Consider the following 18,759-nt stretch of genomic DNA (forward strand, 5'->3'; position numbering starts at 1 on the left):
CGGTTCCAATTTCCGCCCTGCAGAGGGCGGTATAAAACAACAACTAAAACGCTAAACCTTTTGCCGACGACAGTCAAAATATAATATCATATTTATGACATAAAATTGTGCAAAGTAAATTGAATTGCAAATGGATTCCTGTTCATGACATCATAAACAACGTGTATAATATCACCCAATAATTTTCCGTAACTAGTCATATGCAAATATTATGCAAAAAAACGTATCCACCCATAAGACAATTGCAAATTTCACTATTATTAGTTTTTTTTATCGAAACGATCCTCCTCTTCGTAGTCTGGTTATCCCAAAGAAAGCACGTCCAGCTTCCGAGCCACGCCCACTGTCATTGACGTCACGCGCTCGCTTTGCGACCAGGGCCACTCTTCGCTTCACCGAGCATCCAGGAGGAGTTCAATCCCACTTGTGCAAGTGAAAAACTGAAAGCGTCCTTCTCGATATGGTTCTCCAACGGATTTTTCGTGCGGTCATCATGGGACCCCCGGGCTCCGGAAAAGGGACGGTGTCTGGGCGGATAAGCAAAAGTTTTGGACTCAAACACATCTCCAGTGGGGATATTCTAAGGGCCAACATCAACGCTAAAACTGGTAAGCTTATTGATGCCCGAACGGAATAGGAAAGCTTGACAACCATGAATTTGTGCACACATAAAAAGGGTCGAGGATGTGTTTGGTGGACTGTGTTGATAAGACCACCACTCCTTGCTTATCTGGATCCTACACAGGGAGGAGTAATCAAACTGGTTTGCAAGCCTCTTCTTTTGCTGGCGGTAGTTTCATGTTTGCACTGGAAACACTTGGCCTTACGTGGCTTGCGCGAACTTTGGAAGGCGGCCTTCGTATCACCTTGACGGAATGATTAAAAGAGCTTGTAAAGATAAGCAAGACAGTACACCAATTGATTTGGTATTGAGCGGAAATAGATGCTTGTGCTGGTGTCACGTTGAGTCTGCTCCTTTCTGCTCAATTTCAAACCACTAAAGAGACCTTTTCACGTGGAGCACTTGGCAGTCAAGACAGATGTTATAATCCTTGTCCTTGCTCCAGTTTGCCTTGAATTTGAACTGTTATCTCCTTAGGGAGGCCTGAGCTAATTATTCTTATCCTACGTTTTTCATTCCAACTAAGAAAAAACAAACATTCAAAACAAGGAGTTGTCCAGATGTTGTTTGGTTGCAGTGAATCACACAGCAAATAATTTCCAAGTCAACGCAGGAGAATGGTGGACATTTGATACATTTCAAGGCTCTGTGAACAATTTTAAATTGATTACAAATGAATAAATGCCCTTGTTTGTGCTAGCGCGCATCGTGGTGGCGTAGTGTTTAAGCATGCACCTTCCAGTTCTGAGATTATTGTTTCAAATTGTTCCTCGTGCAATCCGGTCTGGTCGCCTCCTCCCAAAACAAGCACGTTGGGTTCATTGAACACTAAATGGTCCGTATGTGCGAATGCAAACGTGAATGCTTGTTTGTCTCCATCGCCTGCTGTTGACTGGCGACCGGTCCAGCGTGAACGACTTCCACTTCCCCCGAGGTCATTTGGGACAGGCTTCAGCTCACCCATGACCTGAAAGAGGACAAGCGCAGTTTGAAATAGATGGATGGATGATATTCAAGAGGAGCAGCACGTTGGGCAATTTGGTAGCACTTCTTCACAACTATTCACACTTATGGACAATTGGGACAATTGCCGCCACGCAGGCCGGCGCCGGAATCTAACCCACGACCGCTGTGCTGTGAGGCGGACGAGCTTCCCCAGTCGAGCACCGTGCCGCCTAGAGCAAAGTCATTCGAGGAAATTTCTTTTCCCCTCATTTTCCTGTTTCTTTTGTGTCAGAGTTGGGACTGCTGCTCAAGTCGAGTATTGATCGAGGTCAGCTGGTGCCCGACCACGTCATGTCTCGCCTCATCCTCACGGACCTGCGAGCGATTGAGCAGAGCAGCTGGCTGCTCGACGGTAAGAAAAGAAATCTGTGGAAGAAGCCACTGCAGTTTGGTGCTAACTTCAGTAATGGGACTCCGTCATTTGAGTTATTTATTTATTTTTTATAATAAAATAAAATGCACACAATTCCAGAAACATGCTCAGCTCAATTTATTAGATGATGCCAATTTTTTTCATCTCTTACTTTCTCTACTTCCACCGCTTGCACTAATTTGCTAGGTCACAATCGATGAGGGGGATCAATTGTCACAAATTGGTGGCCCGTTTCTTCCAATCGCATCTAAAAATCCCAAAAGAAACAAATTAGGTGCGTTCCTGCTTGCAATCTGGTATTGGTATTTCATGAAACTTTGCATTGTATGAAAGCAAATGGTTAGGATCGACATTGACTGTAAGAATCAAAAGACAGTTTGTATTTTAAATCTATTTTAATTCGTTTTTGAAATGAAATATGCAGTTAATATAAACTTGGTCAGAGTATCAAATACTCTGACAATCCTGCGTTCATGTGAAAAGTCACAGGTGTTAAAATGTTCCCTGGACAAAAGTTGGCCGAGGTTGTCCCTGTAGCTCCGCCCCCTGACCAAAAGAACGACTAAACCGACAATTCACCTTGCAATCAATGGAAAATGCAAATGGAAAAATGCCAGAACAAATGTCTTCTAAACGAACTAAATGGAGCGGCAAACATGAACAAATATAACATTCCCAACGCCGCTAGGCTCGGTTTTGAATAATAATTAATTTTTATTTATGGCATGCCATTTGACGCAATTGTTTTTTTTTTTTTTTTTTCATTTGTTTCTTTTATTGGTCTCACCTCAGGTTTCCCTCGAACGGTCACCCAAGCCGACTCGCTGGACCAAGTGTACAGCGTGGACGCCGTCATCAACCTCAATGTTCCTTTCGACACCATTAAGCAGAGACTTTCCTCTCGCTGGACTCACCTTCCTAGCGGCAGAGTTTACAATATTGACTTCAACCCACCCAAAGTGCCGGTAAATATGTGGTATTATTAACACCAGCACAATTTGACAAGATTTTTTTGGGGGAAATGGTTAACAATAATGTAGCTCCACCTTAAATTAGGGAGGTGGAAAAAAAAAGAAATGTGACCACATTGGGACACATCTTATCTTATTGTGAACGTTCAGCGGCGCAAAGGTTAAAAGCAATTCATCGCATCGTCTCGAGGAAACGATGCAATTATTTGCAAAGTGTCGTAAAATCCACTTTGCTCGAATCTTCCATATTTGACTTTCACTAACTTAATCTCTTGTTGTTCAGGGTCGTGATGATGTCACAGGGGAGCTCCTGGTCCAGAGGGATGACGACACGCCAGACACGGTCACGAGGAGACTGAAAGCCTACGAAACCCAGACGGAGCCCGTCTTAGAATACTACAGGTACATCTGCCGACAAAAAAAAAAAAACGGCCACCTGCCATCTTAATAGTGTATCGTTTTTTAAATTTCTATATCCAAAAGAGAGATTAAAATAAGGTCCTATATTTGCAAATGGAAGATTGCTTTTTATTTTTAATTTGATTTTTGACATCACTCGTGTCAGTTTCCATCTCGGCACAAACATGAACGAGTCAAAATGGGCAGATGGTTGCCTGTGTTGCTCGCTTCTCGCTTCTCGCCTGCTCCCGTTTAACACGGCAATGCGTGTGGAGGAGCACTTTTTTTTTTTTTTTTTGTTCCTTCGCACGCATTCCTCGCAAGTGTTTGTTTCACCAAACCATTGCTTCAGAGCCACATTCCTTTTGAGGCTCTTATCGAGGCCCAAAAATGGCGCAGCCTTTAAAAAAAAAAAAAAAAAGAAATCAATTAAAAGACAAAAGCTGAAGTTGTGGAAATAACTTTGAGAATTCTTATTACTTATAACAAACCACGAGCTTTTGAGTGAAGGCGAGTTGACTCCAAGCGTAACATTAGTAGCTGTCATGGAAGGGTAAAAAATTAACCAGAGTTATAGTATAACTTCCAAAAAAAAAAAAATTTCCGATCAATTGACACGCCCCCTTTTGGAGGTCAGCTTGTAATTTTTTCCGGTTTCAGTTCCAATGGATCAGTTTTTTTGACGTTATAAGCAATAAAAGTCCACTGATTTCCAACGGAGCGTTTGTAATTGGTCCCTTCAATGACTCCGACTGAAACATGAAGAGAGCGGAGGGGGGCGTGGCCATATTTCTCATTAAAAGTAGTCATCTCTTATTTCCTAATTCCTCCAAAATGATTAGATAAAAAAAAAAAAAAAAGAAAATGATAAATATTGTCTTTATCTGTTTGGGGTTTCCCCCAAAAAAAAAAAAAAAAAAAAGTAACCGTTTCCCATATTTCTTGTGTTTGTGTTGCAGGAGTAAAGGTGCGCTCCAAACGTTCTCCGGCACAGAAACGAACAAAATCTGGCCGCACGTTGAGACCTTCCTCCACAAAAAACTCTCGGAGCTCAATCAAAGTGTTGCATAGCAGAAGCAAAGACCATCAAAATTGTTTTCTTAAAAGAGAAACGTGTCAATCGTGCGACGTTTTAGAGCGGTTGAATTTTGCTCTCGTCATTCCACGTTGTGCCTTAGACACAAAAAAGCTTTTTTAGGTTTTCGAAAATGACATTCAGCCAACACTCCTAGATTTCACTACCGTAGAGTCCAAATAAAGATTCCTAAACTCAACAAATAGTTTTCAATTTTAGCACGAGGACCGTTTCTCATGCAGCCGGACTATTAAAAAGGGAACGAGCAATGTTCAACCAGAGCCATCCAGTCCATTTGCATTTTCACTCCAGTGTCTTCGAAGCTCGTTCCTCGAGGTTAACTTTATGAGCCATTGCTTATGTTTAATATTAGCACCGGAAGAGTTTTATTGAATTTTATTTTCTCAAATACAATACACGACGATTGTTTTGTGCGGTGACCTGTGCGACATTCTGTTCAGAGTTGCCTTACAATGGAAAATGTGCCTCGTGTAATAACGAGCATGAATAAAAAAAAAAAAGAAGTGAGAAGCACATTTGTCTCGCAGGTTTGAGGTTTGTCTCAGCTCGGCTCCTCCTTTGCGACGTTCACTTGAAATCTGTCCATAGATATGAACGACTGTGTGAAGCCTGCCTTCGTGCTCTCGATCAAGAAATGCTCAAAATGCTGACGGAAAAATGTCCCAAAAAAATGTTTAATTAGAACATTTTACTTTCCCACTTGTAAGGATAAAAATCCACAATTTTTCGAATTGCATAATTTAAAGCGGCAGGTTAGCACGATGGCCTCACAGTGCAGAGGACGAGGGTTCGAATCCGGCTCCCTCCTGTGTGGACTTTGCCTGCGTGGCTTTTCCCCGGGTACTCCGGTTTCCTCCTGCATTCTAAAAACGAGCATGTTCGGTTGCTTGTACACCCTAAATTGTGCCGAGATTGGAGTGTGACCACCGATGGTTGTTCGTTTTCACGTGGCCTGCGATTGGCTGGCAACCAGTTCAGGGTGTACCCCGCCTACTTTCCGAAGACAGCTGGGATAGGTTCCATCTTGAATCATTTAAAGCACCATCTGGACTATTTAATTCCATTGTGCAGTAAAACACTTTATTTCTATTCTTGAATTCATTACGTCGAGCAGATAGGTAGCCGGAAGCCCGAGAACGCGAAAACGGCAACCCTTCACACAGTTGAAATGAAAAGCTTATTACAAGCCTGCTTGTAAAAACAAAGTTCAGAACACGCCATTATAAGGGCTTCAACATAAAAAGCAAAATGGGATTAAAAAAAAAAAAAAAAAAAAAAGTTGTGAAATATAAAGTGCAAGTACACATTCGGATGCAAAGAGTTCCTTTCGGCAGACAAACATTCTCTGAAAAAACCTGAGCCCTCTCTGCAGCTTTTCCAATAATGATGCCAAAAGGAGATGTAGAAATAAAAACAGCCACTCAAATGTCGATATTGCTTAAAAACTTGACCAGAGAAGAATATTATAAGCAACACATCAAAATAATGTCTTGGCAATGCTACACTGGATTTTGTATCGTCGACTTCCGTGATTCCCAGTGTGACGTGGGAAATGCTCCACTTAAATAACATAATTATTAAAAAAAAAACAAAAAACGTTTATTATTACTCCAAATATTGTATATTTGTGCATCTCTTCATGATAGTGTCATTCATTCACAGGCAGAACAATTAAATGCTCTTTCGTTAGGTGTCACAAGTTCGAATCAATCCTGATTGGTCAGTGCCCAAACATGCAACACAAAAATCATTTTGTGTCCAATTCAACAGAACGTTTCGCAACGAGTACAAACATTTGGGAGGAAATTGAGACCAGATCATCATGATCCATAAACGGAACCTCTCGTGCCATTTCTGTTGAGTGTTGTGACATGGTTGTCCACGTAAAATGTGAATTGGCCAGTTGGGAAACGCAGCAAACGTGGGACACCGCACGTCATCGACAAACAATCGAGTTCAGTTTTTGTTGAGCGCGCACCGCCGCACATTCAAAATGGGAGAGGAAAGATGCAAATCCTCGTTGATCGACTCAATGTTCGGAACAGCTGACCGCACTCGAACATCGTAAACGTGAAGAGCATTTGCTCAAACCGTGGCCTCCGTCGTAAACAGACGTCGGGCGCCGATTGATCAAGAAGCACAAAAACAAATTCAACGCCGCATCGATGAGACCAGCAACCCTCCCTCCCTGAAAGAACATTTCTTAACCACGAGTGCCAATAATTAATGAGGTCCACATAGGGGAGGATTATTTAAAAATTCAATTCACGCAAAAAATATTTGAATTCATCTATTTTAATAATACATTGGAAAATGTCACACTTTTGGATCCATCCCATTTAAAACCTCAACAGATTTCTATTCGCTGGAATTTGCGCACGATGAGATTTTTTTTTTGTTTGTTTTTTAAGCAATTTAGTTGTGCGTGTTGCCTCCAGTTGGCTTTTGGAAGGAGTCTCACCGGAGCCATTTCACGACTGTCGCACAACACTCACCTCTTATTTCTCCGACAATGATTGGCCGTTCAAGTCCCGACTAATGACAAATTGTGACGCTTTGTAATTCCTGTTGCGCTCGGGCTTAAAAAGTCAAGGTGTTCCTAAATGACGAGAAGGTGAAGATGAAAGAAAGGCAGCCGAGTTTCCTAAGACGTCTCCATCATGCGTATATCGTCACTTTCGGCGGCATCGTCCTTCGTCCATCTCCCTGAGTTTAGCAAGAGTCCAGCTTGTGAAAAGCGCTTGGAGGGGACGTCCGGCACCTGGTGGAGAGTAAAAAAATGGCGACTTGAGTGACATCGGAGGCTCTTGGTCGGTTTTAGAGCCACACCCAAAACAAATCCAATGTAGCAGAAATATAAGAATAAAGTCAACGCAATGTAAAAATGATTTCATTTTCATGTCATTCTAGACAGTAAGAAAAAAAAAAAGTCAAAATACATTTTTGTAAATTGGCGATTGCGAGGTGGGAAAAAAAGTTGCAGTTATGTCATAATTTGAAGGAAAATATGACAGGAATTGAGGTCATTTTAATTTGACAAGGAATTATCATCTTACATGAAAAGTTGCTAGATTATGTATATAAAAAAATTAGGATACAGAATGGAATTCTAATAAAATGGGGATGATTACAAAAATGAAGTTGAAATATGACAAGGAAAAAAATAAAATCGATCTACAAAATTCAGCATGACGACTCAAACGACAACATGCACAGAAGTCACGTCTATCTATTTATGATGGCTCACTCGAGAATTACTGTTAGGTTATCAAGATCAAGAAAAGGAGAATATAATATAATATTGCCACTTTGATTTTACTAAGTGGTCTTTCTGTGGCACCGCGACACCTTCCACCGTGTCAGCACTTGATGAATCGCGAGACAAGACCGCTAGCAGATGAAGCAGCAGTTGCCTTGTTAGAGGATTATTATCAGTGTTTATGTAACTGCCCTCGGCCTCTTTAAAGTTCATGCGCTGACCAACGGGAATTTGACAGGCACGCCTCGGATGCTGAGTGAGATGTGAAAACAGAAAATGACACTAGGACGAGGAAGCAAAGCCAGGAGATTCCAGCTTCACTTCCAACAGGCTGGGTTACATTCCTCGGCACAAAGTTTTCTTCCAAGCCTCTCCGGCAGCGAGGGGCCAACAAAGGGGAAGAAGGAGGAGGAGGAGGAGGAGGAAGCTTTTTACACAGCCTTGTGCAACAAAACATTCAGGATTTGGAGTTCAGCTGACCACAGGAAACCAGCGCACCTCTCATGGGTTTCCAAACTAAAAGTACCCGAAACAACTGACAAGTCAACAAACTAATTTGAACAGATTTTTTTTTTTTCCCAATTTGAGCAAACCCACACGTGACTGACAATAAATGGTTTCCACCCACAAAGCAGATGTCTGTCGTAGTACACAACCGGTTGCTCCTCTATTTGGCCATAGTTACGTTTCAAGTTAAGGGATTAATAGCCAAACAGAATGACAACTTCGTTTTTTATAATGATACAATGGCGCCACCTTACGTTTAAGACCGGTACGGCAACTGTCTTATTTCAGTGTGCAGGTTTCCAAAACCGTTTTCACCAACAACACATTTGAAATGTGGCTTGGGGTGCAAGCTTGTGTTAGATCATGTATATAATGTTTAAAATAATGATAAAGAACATGGGAATATCATACGATAAAGTAATTAACAAGGCCTTTGCTGAATGACATGCGCTTAAAGTGATTAAAACACACACACACAAAATGTAACTTTTCAACTTCCTGGAACTTGTCCTATATATGAAAAATTGGGTCCTTGAATAGTGTCTGTCTGTACATCAATCAAAAGTCAAATTAAACACGCAATAATAATAGCCACCGAGGGTTGTAAAAGTCGCTAAACAAAGCAACAATACTGAGAAAATTTGATTAGCTGCACGCTTGACTTCATGCCCAAGTCATCATGGGAACAAAAAGTTGACCCATGACACATATTGGGTCTCCATCCCCAGTTTGGGAAAGCCTCAAGCCGCAGTGGCATATTGGAACGCCGCTTCTATAAGCAAGACATAACCACAAAGTAAAACAAAGTACACCGGGCGAAAAAAATAAATAAATAAAAAATACTCACTTGCGATAAAGAGCTCTGAGATTCTTTGGGGTCGAGTCTGCAGTTTGTGCCGTTACTCGGCTGCTGGCTTGTGTTGTTGCACGTTATGCTTTTACACCTGAGCGCATGTTCTCTCACTTGGTATTTGAAGGCCTCGAGCTCGGTGTGGAACACGTCCAAATAGACGTCTTGTCCTTCCTGCACCGCAACACAACGAAAAACACGAAATTTGAATCCTCTAACGGAGCCGGCAACCACCGGAGCAATTCGGGCCCGGCCCCCTTACTTTGGCTTTTTGGAAGAACTGCCTGAAGCAGCCTCTTGGGTCCTGCCTTGAGTTTGATGCCATCTCCAGGATGAACTGCATTGCGACCGCTTGGTGAGCGACCTGCTCCATTAGCGCTTCCTTCTGCAGCAAAAAAAAAAAAAAAAATTAAAAAAGGAGGGGGTGTGGGGGGCATAATGCTTGAGGTATTCTGCTCTCTCGCTGAGTTCTCGACAAATGGTTGAAAGAAAGAACATAAAAGACGGCGGTTCATTGAAACATTACCCCTTCTTGCTGGAGCGTGATGCACCACAAATATAAATAGTTGGCCGTTTGGTCGCAGATGAGCTGAGGCTTGTCTGCCAGGAATCGCTGACTGTCATCCCATCGTCGCAACATACCTGAAAAAAAAAAAAACGATCCATTGACTACATTGTAAGACTTTTGAAACATGCGTGCAGAGTTAAGAGGGTTTTTTTTGCATGTTTTTTTTTTTTATATAAAAAAAAAAAAGAGAAAACTTCAAAGCTATTCTTAAGAAGACAAAATGAACGCTATGACATGAGATAGATGATGGTGAGGAAGCTTGAAAAATCTCAAACTTTCAAATATACAGTACTGACATGCCAACAACAATATCATATGAGCACAAAAAATGTGGTGGAAAAGGTTTGTCATTTTAATTTCTGAATCTTTGAATGTCACTTACCAAAGTGCCTGAGGTCTTGCTCTGATTTGTGGAGCGACGCTTTGCACGGTTCCGCTTCTACTGGTTCATTTTGGACATTGATGATACTCTGGTGGGAACAGAGGACGTTGATGCTGTTGACAGGCAGCCAAGATAACATTGAAAAGAAACCAGACCACACCATTTTTGGTTTGGAATTTGGGCTGGGCAACCTATCTGCCGTTATCCGCTGAAAAAAACTCACCAATTTCCTATTTTTGGACTAAGACTAAAAACTAAAAAACTATTGCTTGACTTTTTCTCGTTTCACACAAAGTAAGAGAAGGAGCTTCGTTTTGTGCCATCCGTAGTGATTACAAACCGTTTTGGAGTAGGTACCAAAATCACTCGCAAATATTCTGGTTCTGTACACGAATTATGACGATACTACAACGAACAACATGATTTTTCTTTCATACTTCCTCCCCACTCACTTTATCAAAAACATCCCAACTTCCGTCTGCGCCGAGCACGGGTCCTCGACTGGGCTCTTGAGCTCCCAGCATGCTCTCCTTGCGGAGCCATTCCTCCTCGGTGTGCGTGAGCTCCGTGGGGTTCGTCTGAGTCCGAGCGTGTTCCTGCTCCAGGGATTCGGATCCGTGGAACCTCAACGCACACAGGCGGTCCTGGGCTTCGGCCAGCATCCAGCTGGACACCATCGAGGTCGTCGAGCAACCCTGCTGTTGGTCCTGGCACAACGGTGCCTCGGCACAACCACAGAGCTGCGTTGATGTCTGATGAAAGTAAAAGGAACGGAATTAGTTACAGGTTGAGTGAACGTTTGTCGTATCCTAAAGATGCACTTCTCTTTGTTAGGATGGAACAGCCAACCCTCTGAATCAGCGGTGTCAAATTTAATTTCACTGAGGGGACACATGAAGGTTATTAATTGTAACGGGGAATAGTGTTGATCGATTTATCGTTTTGGGATCGTGATCTCAGACAAAGTGGTTTTATGATTGTCAATTTTTTTGTCCTTTAAAGCACTGTTTTCCCAGCAAGCTCGCCAATCAAAATTTAAAGCAGTTGTCGCAAACAAAAGTGTGGGGAAAACTGCGTAGAATCTTTCCTTTATGTACAAAGAACATGTGCATTAGGACAAAATGTAAAACATTTTTGAATTGTTTTTAATAAATACTATTACACATAATTACACATTTATAACATATCAACAAACAGTAGGTCTTGCTTTTATTGAACCAATGGACTGCTTCCCTCTATCTTTGCACTATTATTAACAGCGTTTGTTTTTATGGTATGATGTAATTTACAGTAACGGTTGTAAATGTTATCGCAACGAAGCTTGATTTTGAAGTTTTTGTTGAATTCAATCGAATTGAATAAAAAGCACAAAGCCGTTCCAATTTACGAAAATACTTTCCGTTCTGAGGAAGAGCATGCACAAAGCCGTTCCAATTTACGAAAACACTTTCCGTTCTGAGGAAGAGCATACACTGCGTTCTTCATATTGTCTCCTTCCTTAGATTCATTCTGTTCACCGCCATATCTTCAGTGTAAGTGGTCAGCAGGCCACAAAAATGCAAGTGGAGGACCAGGTTTTGCCCGCAGGCTTTGAGTTTGACAACAGTGCCCTACCTCATAACATTTTTGGGGACACAAAATCTTTGGGGCTTTAATGATCACTCCCATCCATGCTGTATTTGGAACGGGAGGACTAAAAATACTTATTTAACAGTGTGACGTTAGTGCTGGGAAATGCGGGAGGGCTGCAAGTGGAAAATGGATCATCTCGGACACAAACAACACAAGACATTTTCTTCCAAGTTATACAAGATAGGTGTGTATCACATGCATACCTAGATAGATTTATCGCTACATAATAATGGTCCGTTAAAGTCACGAAATGGCAAAGGTTAGCAAACGCCGATCCAAAACACGAACATGTGTCAGGTTGTCATGCCGCCCACTTTTAACTTTCTTTTGACTGTGTCAGAATTCCGGCTAAACGAACTATTATCTTGGGTTAAAAGTGTTCAGGGTTGTTGATGGTCGGCTTGTTGGAGCTACTTACCAGCTGGTGGGGGCAGCATGTGTCCGTTTCAGGGGACTCGCTGTCGGATAGCCCGTCGTTGTTGCTTCGCCACTCCATTGCTGCTAAACTAGCAGTTAGCCGGCTCGCAAGCAGTGTGCCGCCGTGGGATTAATATCAATCAACTAGGGAGGAGTTGAATCAAATCGGCAACGTGACACACTACATCCTCACGATTGAGTTGTCAGAGGAAATTGGATGAAGCAGGGGTTGCAACAAACAACTGCGTCAGAGGCAACAAGCCAAACTGACTGGCACTGCGACTGCAGGCTTCTGCAACTAAAGCGCTTGAACGACGACGTAACGATCACGTGATACAGTAGGAACTTTTAGTCTTTATTTTAAATTTTTTTTTAAATCAAACCTTTAAATATGTTAAAGTTATGTTTTGTAATCAACCAGGGAAGATACAACTTTCATTATTAAAATCAAAATAAAATACGACATTCAAAACAAATCAAACAGATCTACCCTCAGAAAATATGTGTGTGTCGCAGTCTTTCGCAGTGTGTTAAACTATGGGCATTAAACTATATTTAATACAATTCTTCAATTAATTTACACAGAATAACTGTCAACAAAACAAACATATCCAGGGCAACTGGCGTTATTCATTTCCAGTGATACTAGCCAAAATGTGTTTTATGTTGAAGTAAAAAAATAAATAAAAATAAATAAATATATATATATATATATATATATATATATATATATATATATATATATATATATATATATATATATATATATATATTAAATTAAAAATACATATTTCTCTGGCGGTTCGGCTATTTGTATCTCACGTGACATAATCACACGGCGATGGTGAACGTTTTAAAACCAGGAAGAAACCAGTAAAATAATTATGCCTATCGTAAGATTGCAGGTAAAATACTCCGACTAAAACATCACATTTTCGTTAGATTTCATGACTTTTTACACCGATTACAGTACAATTTGTCTTGTTTGTTACATAAATTATGTCATTTGATGACGAGTGTTACAATGTGGGGGATTGCGGCAAGCCTTAAACCTAAATTGAGGGCTAAATTAAATACATTTTTTTCAAGCAAAGTCGAAGGAGCTTCATCGAGCAGTGAGAAAATTTCACATGAGGTGAGTTTTTCCGTTCGTAAGCCAACAAAACTAATAAATATTAGTTGTAGTTGACATATGAACTCAAGTGTTCCACTGTTCTAAGAGTGTTATCGCGAATTAGCACTAGCTTTGAGCTGGGTAAAATTTGGCACGACAGACGTAATAAAACCATTGCTTTATTATTGATTTTACAAGGCAAATAGGTGAGATAACGTTAAATTAACTGAGTGTCACTACTATCCTCGGAGTCAATATTTCGTGTGATACTGTTGTTAAAAAAAAAACAACAACCAACCATCCAACCAAAAAACATTTTCATAGTAACGTGTACCATCATGGAAATGAGTACCGTGACTTTAACATTAGATGGCAGTAGAGGCTAAATTAAAATTGCAGGTATTGCGCCAACCCATAGACAAGTATAGATCCCTCGTATTCCAGTTGCTCTATTCAACGAGTGTGTCCGCCATATTTGATGTGGCAGCTCTGTCGTGCACTCAGGCAAGTAAATGGACTGAATTTAACAAAAGTGCCAACCGTGTCTCATCTTAGTGTGTATGTGCGTGTAGTATTTTGTGCATCTAGCACTAGTCAGATCAATTGTCAGCGACCAATGTAGCTGTTACTATGATAAAATATATTCAAAGTTTAATCTGCATGTATTATCCTGAAATGTCAATGTGACGAGAATTAAATCCCTACTATTTATATTTAATTGACTTTTGATGAATTTGTTTGGTATTCAATGATTTCGATCAATCACTGGCGATGGACTGTGAGACAATATTTTTCTTCTGACGTCTGTTTCACTCGGCTTTCTCAGTCCTTTGTCTATGAGAATCCTAAAGTAGCTAAGCAATTAACAATTGGAGTAGTTACTTTGGGGCAATTTAGTTACATAGACAATACTTCTTTTGTTTGGAGGCTGCTTTCATGGCAGGAATGGAAGACGTTTTATGTCTATGCCGGTCTCCATCGTGTTAGTTACAAAGTCAAAAAAATCACATTTACAAATTGTCCGGATGGATTCAAAAGTCAATGTTCAGTCCATGAGATCTGGCCGTGAGTGTGAAATGGTTGGTACACCTCAGCACATTAAATGAATAAAAAAATCTTGACCTAAGCTACACTTTGCCACATCCAGGATGTCTCTTACATTTATTATTCAGCACTCCTTGAGTCGGGGAATGCCGAAGAAGCCTCAACAGTTGTCAACCCTGTCTTAACAAATGTTGATGTCTTAATTGCCAATTTTTGCCCCTCCTCCATAAATGTGAGCACATTGTTATCCAATGAGCATATTTTATTATTTTTTTTAATCTTCTCTACAGATTGACAGAAACTCATCAGCTGGTGGACAAAAATGAACCATTTAACTGCAGTTTCAAAAGGTGTGTATCACAGTTGAGTAAAGACGACATTTTGAGGTTATGAATGGCACGTGACGCTCTCCTGGCTCGTTTATGTTTGATTCTTTTAATATTTATGTATGAAAGGGCTTTTTCATACAAGCAATGTACAGAACTGTAATTGTGACTTTGCTGTTAGTGATCCACCTTGCGTACAAATTCGGGTTGCATGTCTGCCAGAGCCAACCGACAACCACATCAGCACAATTTTTCTCATCCTCCGTAGAGCCTGAAGTTGAAGTATGCATGGTAATTATTTATGCATAGGCTCAAAAATCATGCTCTTGAGGCTCAAAACCAGAGTAATTCATATGCAAACATTGCTTTCTAAAGGTTTGGATTCAGCAAGTGCTCTTAATCTTCTCCTTGATGCTTTTCAATGGCACCTGTTGAAAGGTTTATCCAGCACATCCAACAAATACAAAAGTGCTTGTTAAGGAATGTCATGGCATCTTTCCAGTGGGGCTCGACCACTCGCTGAAGCTCTCTGCCAAGTCACACTGAGGCTGTTCTGGTGGCTCAAGTGACACCAAACGCCCCATTTACACACTTGATCTTTGTGTTGCCTTTATTTTGGCAGCTCCCCGGCAACAGGCAGACCGAGTAGCTCGTGCGTTGAATTTCATCGCGATGGACGTGTGACTTTTATTGTTTGGGAGTCATTTTGCTCAAACTCATCGCAACTACATAGACAAATGTTGAGGGTTTGCCTTTTTTTGGTTTGCTCTCGATGACAAAAAAAACATTCAAATACTCACCTGTGTGCCAAATATGGTCTGTGTGAGAATTTGGTAATTTCACAGACTTGTTGGAAGTCTCTTGGAAATGCAGAAAATGTCTAAAGTGGATTATACGATTCTCACAGTCATGACAGAGCTCATGATGATATTGTGGCCTGCAACGAAAATAAATTTGACACCCGTTCCGCAGATGAAACAATGTAATGCGTAATGATAACTATATGTTAGTAGCAGCACTTCCTCTGACGAAGGATCTCCAGGACTGCATCCATGATGCCATCAAGTTTAATATCACACAAAAGAAAGAAAGAAAAGGGGGGAGAAAGGAGAGGAGGGAGAGGTCTTCTAGAGTCTCCGTTCCCAGGCTGTGCATCAGGAAGGCTTTTATTTTTTACACCATGACTAGCGCATAGCCCTTTCCTGGGGAAATCCGAGACAAAATCGAGAGAGGCTGCTGCGGGGAGGGCGCGTAGGACAGGAAAACGAGCCCTGGGAAGGAGGAAGGGTGGAGGAGGGGGGGGGGGCAGGTATGGTGGCAGAGTGACGGAAAAAGACCTGCAAGTGAGAGACAAAAATCAGTCGGTATGCAATTGCGCAGACAAATCTTCCCCCGTTTGTATTTTCTTTTGTGGCCTAAAAAAAAAAAAGAACTCATATTTGATGCCACAGTTTCTTTGCTGTGCCTGTTTTGACCCCAAATCCCGTAGATCGCATAAAAAAATTAAAATAAAAAAGTATGCAGGTGTGCTACAGAGTTTTTCATTTGGTTATGCTCGTTGACTTCCTAAATGTTTTAAAATGCACATTTTCCAGTGGGACACAAAATAACCTTCAATCATGTTTTCCTGTTCCCGTCAACAAACCTTTAATTGTACACCAGTGTCTTCAAGAGAAGGTATGAAATGAGGAGGTCACAGGAACGTGTCCTTGTGCTGTTTTCTAGGAATTTGTCATAACTGATATTTTTTTTCAAAACATTTTGGGTTGAAATGGAAGTCGGGAATATCAACTCTCGCTCCATTTGTTTTGGCTCGTTGACAGGTTGAAGGATGTCAAGGGTCAGAGTGAGACCCCACCTCACGTGTGTTATCCCTGCAGGTCTTGACCCGGCCGTGCTGAGAGAGCAGCTCTTCGAACTATGGCGCGGCAACAATCTGCAGATGGTGAGAGGTCACTGCATATTAGCTCCACATGTGAAATATTAACAAGGGTGAAAAAATGGAGACTTTTTTTTTTTTTATGTTGTCCGCAAGGAGCAATTGTAGAGGAAGGAGCAGTCAATAGCGTAATGAAGAAGTTGGACCTAAATGAATCTCACCAGTGTGTGTGTATGTGGGGGTGTGCGGGTGTGTGTGTGTGTGTGTGTGTGTGTATGCGGGTGTGTGTGTTAATGAGGAAACCAGAGTGGCTGTCAGTAGGAAGGAAGGAATTTGCACTGAATGAACTTGAGATGTGTGTGAGGAGGATATTGAGTGAATGACATCTGTTGGGCAAATTAGGAGGCAGCGCCAGACATTCTCACACAGATATTATTTTCTCCTCAAGCAAGTTTCAAAAAGCCAAAGTTTTGCATTCTTAAGTCGGGACCCCACATATGTATTCGGTGTTTCAACCATGGCTTGACAGTTTAGTGAAAGTCCTATTATGGTCCATTTGAATGGAATATTTTTTTTTTTCTCGGGGATATAATGCAAATTGAATGAATTGCAACTCAGCTCAACTTGATGCATACATTTTGGTATTTTTGGACATTTTCTTTTCCTTGCCATCACTGATTAGCCTTTTGTTGTAAATACCAGCTGAAGTCAAGTTTACTGGGTTTCATTTTTGCAGGTTCCGTTCTATGCAAAAGTTTTCATATTTGAGCAGTGAACGTAGTGGCTCCGGTTTTTGAATCCAAAATGTCTCCTTGACATCTGCCTCTTGTATTTTACCTCTCATCTCCTTTTTCCTTGCGCTGATGTTTTCCTCCCACAGCTCCATTTGGCAGCCCAGGAGGGATTTTCGGAGCTGAACGATCCCCTGGAGGCTTTCCTAACAATTCTCGAGTGTGCTCCGTGCACACAGAAGGCTCGGGGCCACACCCTGACGGCCCATATCTTCAAGGAATTCCAGAGCTGGCTCAAGGATCATCCTCAGGTCGATGAAATTCCAATCACATTGCGCCTTACTAATGGACCATTTGGATATTTTTTTTTGTATCATTAAACTCATTTAATGTTTTTTGAATCTCTGTGCATCATCATCATGACAGGTTACGTTGACCTCTCTTCCCGAGCAACAAGCGACAGCCCTCAAGCATCGGGCTCTTATCCTTCTCTCCGATGGCCAGACTAGCTTTGTTGAAGGGCTCATCAATATCTACCAGCTGAACACTTTGGATCGAGCCACCTTGCGGCTGCACGTCGTGAAGCTGCTGGCCCTCAGTTGCTACAAAGAGGCGAGTGTGTCAACATTTGCGTGACCGTCTGAAGCGATGCTAAGTGCGTTCCACGATAAAGCAAACGACCTCTTTTGTTTCCTTGCAGGCAGCAGTGCTCGGCATAAAGCTGAATTTGCAGGATGAACTAAATGTGGAGGAGGTGAGTCGTACATCATTGTTCTTATAGTTGACCAGTTTTCTCTATGTTGCCTTTTTATTCGATCTCAAACTTGTCCTCTGCAGGTATGCACACCACTCATCCTTCAGGACAAGTTGTCCTTGGCAGAGGCCTTTGTCACAGGACACGATCATCTCGAACAACAACTGGTCTCTCTGCTTGACTCGTGGTGCCACCCCAACTTCTCCGCGAAAGACGCGATGAACACGTACGATGCACATTTCAAGTCCAAAAAGGCTAAATGTGGGCAGGAGTTCACCATTTGTGTTTCCTCAGGCGGTTTCCTCACCTGTCCTCGTCCAAACACAGCCTTGCTCAGGTCCAGCCCAAAATGCTGACGAAGCATGTTTTTCGACTGGCGGAGAAATTTAACATTGATCAAGGTGAGTGACTGTGCTCGTGTCGATCCGGCTCACCCAGTTTGTTCTCAGCGGACAATATTGTTGTCGATGACGCAGGGCGATGTCCTAATGCCCTGCACAAGAGGAGACAGGATACGCTTCGCTTCCTCATCTTCAAGAGATTTGTCGAGGTAGGTGACAATCTCGTCACTTGTAGCTCTTTGTATTTGGAATTCACTTCTCACCACAGGAGGATGATGGCAGCGGTTCAATCACAAAACTTTTATTTTTCTTCCACTTGCTTCCACTGCCATGATCACTTTTAGAAAACAGACTCATTTAGATTTGCCTGCTGTTCTCATTTTAGAAAAGCATGACAGAGGCCAATTGGAGTGACCACGTGCAGGTAGGCACCATCTTTAATTTTAGGATCCTCTGCAAAAAGAAACGTTTATCGGGATTCTTTACCCA

General features: G+C 41.6%; 3 protein-coding genes across 3 annotated transcripts in view; 2 read left to right on the top strand and 1 right to left on the bottom strand.

The window, feature by feature from the left end:
* The first annotated feature begins 351 nt into the window (after positions 1 to 351).
* Positions 352 to 4,955, top strand: ak3 (adenylate kinase 3). Its single transcript, XM_088280706.1, has 5 exons — positions 352 to 608; positions 1,860 to 1,979; positions 2,793 to 2,965; positions 3,255 to 3,373; positions 4,330 to 4,955. Exons 1-5 carry the CDS (start codon positions 461 to 463, stop codon positions 4,439 to 4,441), a joined length of 672 nt encoding a protein of 223 aa, XP_088136832.1. The 5' UTR covers positions 352 to 460; the 3' UTR covers positions 4,442 to 4,955.
* A 1,101-nt stretch (positions 4,956 to 6,056) lies between these two features.
* cdc37l1 (cell division cycle 37-like 1) lies at positions 6,057 to 12,385 on the bottom strand. The gene is made up of 7 exons (XM_088280707.1): positions 12,083 to 12,385; positions 10,485 to 10,784; positions 10,033 to 10,120; positions 9,609 to 9,724; positions 9,345 to 9,467; positions 9,080 to 9,256; positions 6,057 to 7,227 (listed from the first exon to the last, which is right to left on the bottom strand). Exons 1-7 carry the CDS (start codon positions 12,158 to 12,160, stop codon positions 7,111 to 7,113), a joined length of 999 nt encoding a protein of 332 aa, XP_088136833.1. The 5' UTR covers positions 12,161 to 12,385; the 3' UTR covers positions 6,057 to 7,110.
* Positions 12,386 to 12,930: 545 nt separating this feature from the next.
* exd3 (exonuclease 3'-5' domain containing 3) overlaps positions 12,931 to 18,759 on the top strand; it is a 30,120-nt gene continuing 24,291 nt past the window's right edge. The window contains exons 1-10 of the mRNA XM_088281431.1: positions 12,931 to 13,216; positions 14,530 to 14,589; positions 16,389 to 16,510; positions 17,325 to 17,486; positions 17,602 to 17,791; positions 17,880 to 17,929; positions 18,013 to 18,155; positions 18,224 to 18,330; positions 18,406 to 18,479; positions 18,656 to 18,694. Coding sequence (XP_088137557.1) covers positions 16,397 to 16,510; positions 17,325 to 17,486; positions 17,602 to 17,791; positions 17,880 to 17,929; positions 18,013 to 18,155; positions 18,224 to 18,330; positions 18,406 to 18,479; positions 18,656 to 18,694 — 879 coding nt within the window. The 5' untranslated portion in view covers positions 12,931 to 13,216; positions 14,530 to 14,589; positions 16,389 to 16,396. The remainder of the gene's footprint in view (positions 13,217 to 14,529; positions 14,590 to 16,388; positions 16,511 to 17,324; positions 17,487 to 17,601; positions 17,792 to 17,879; positions 17,930 to 18,012; positions 18,156 to 18,223; positions 18,331 to 18,405; positions 18,480 to 18,655; positions 18,695 to 18,759) is intronic.

Source organism: Idiotropiscis lumnitzeri, chromosome 18, assembly GCF_059441095.1.
Source record: "Idiotropiscis lumnitzeri isolate Australia: NSW breed Sydney's pygmy pipehorse chromosome 18, RoL_Ilum_1.0, whole genome shotgun sequence".
NCBI classification, from domain to species: Eukaryota; Metazoa; Chordata; class Actinopteri; order Syngnathiformes; family Syngnathidae; genus Idiotropiscis; species Idiotropiscis lumnitzeri.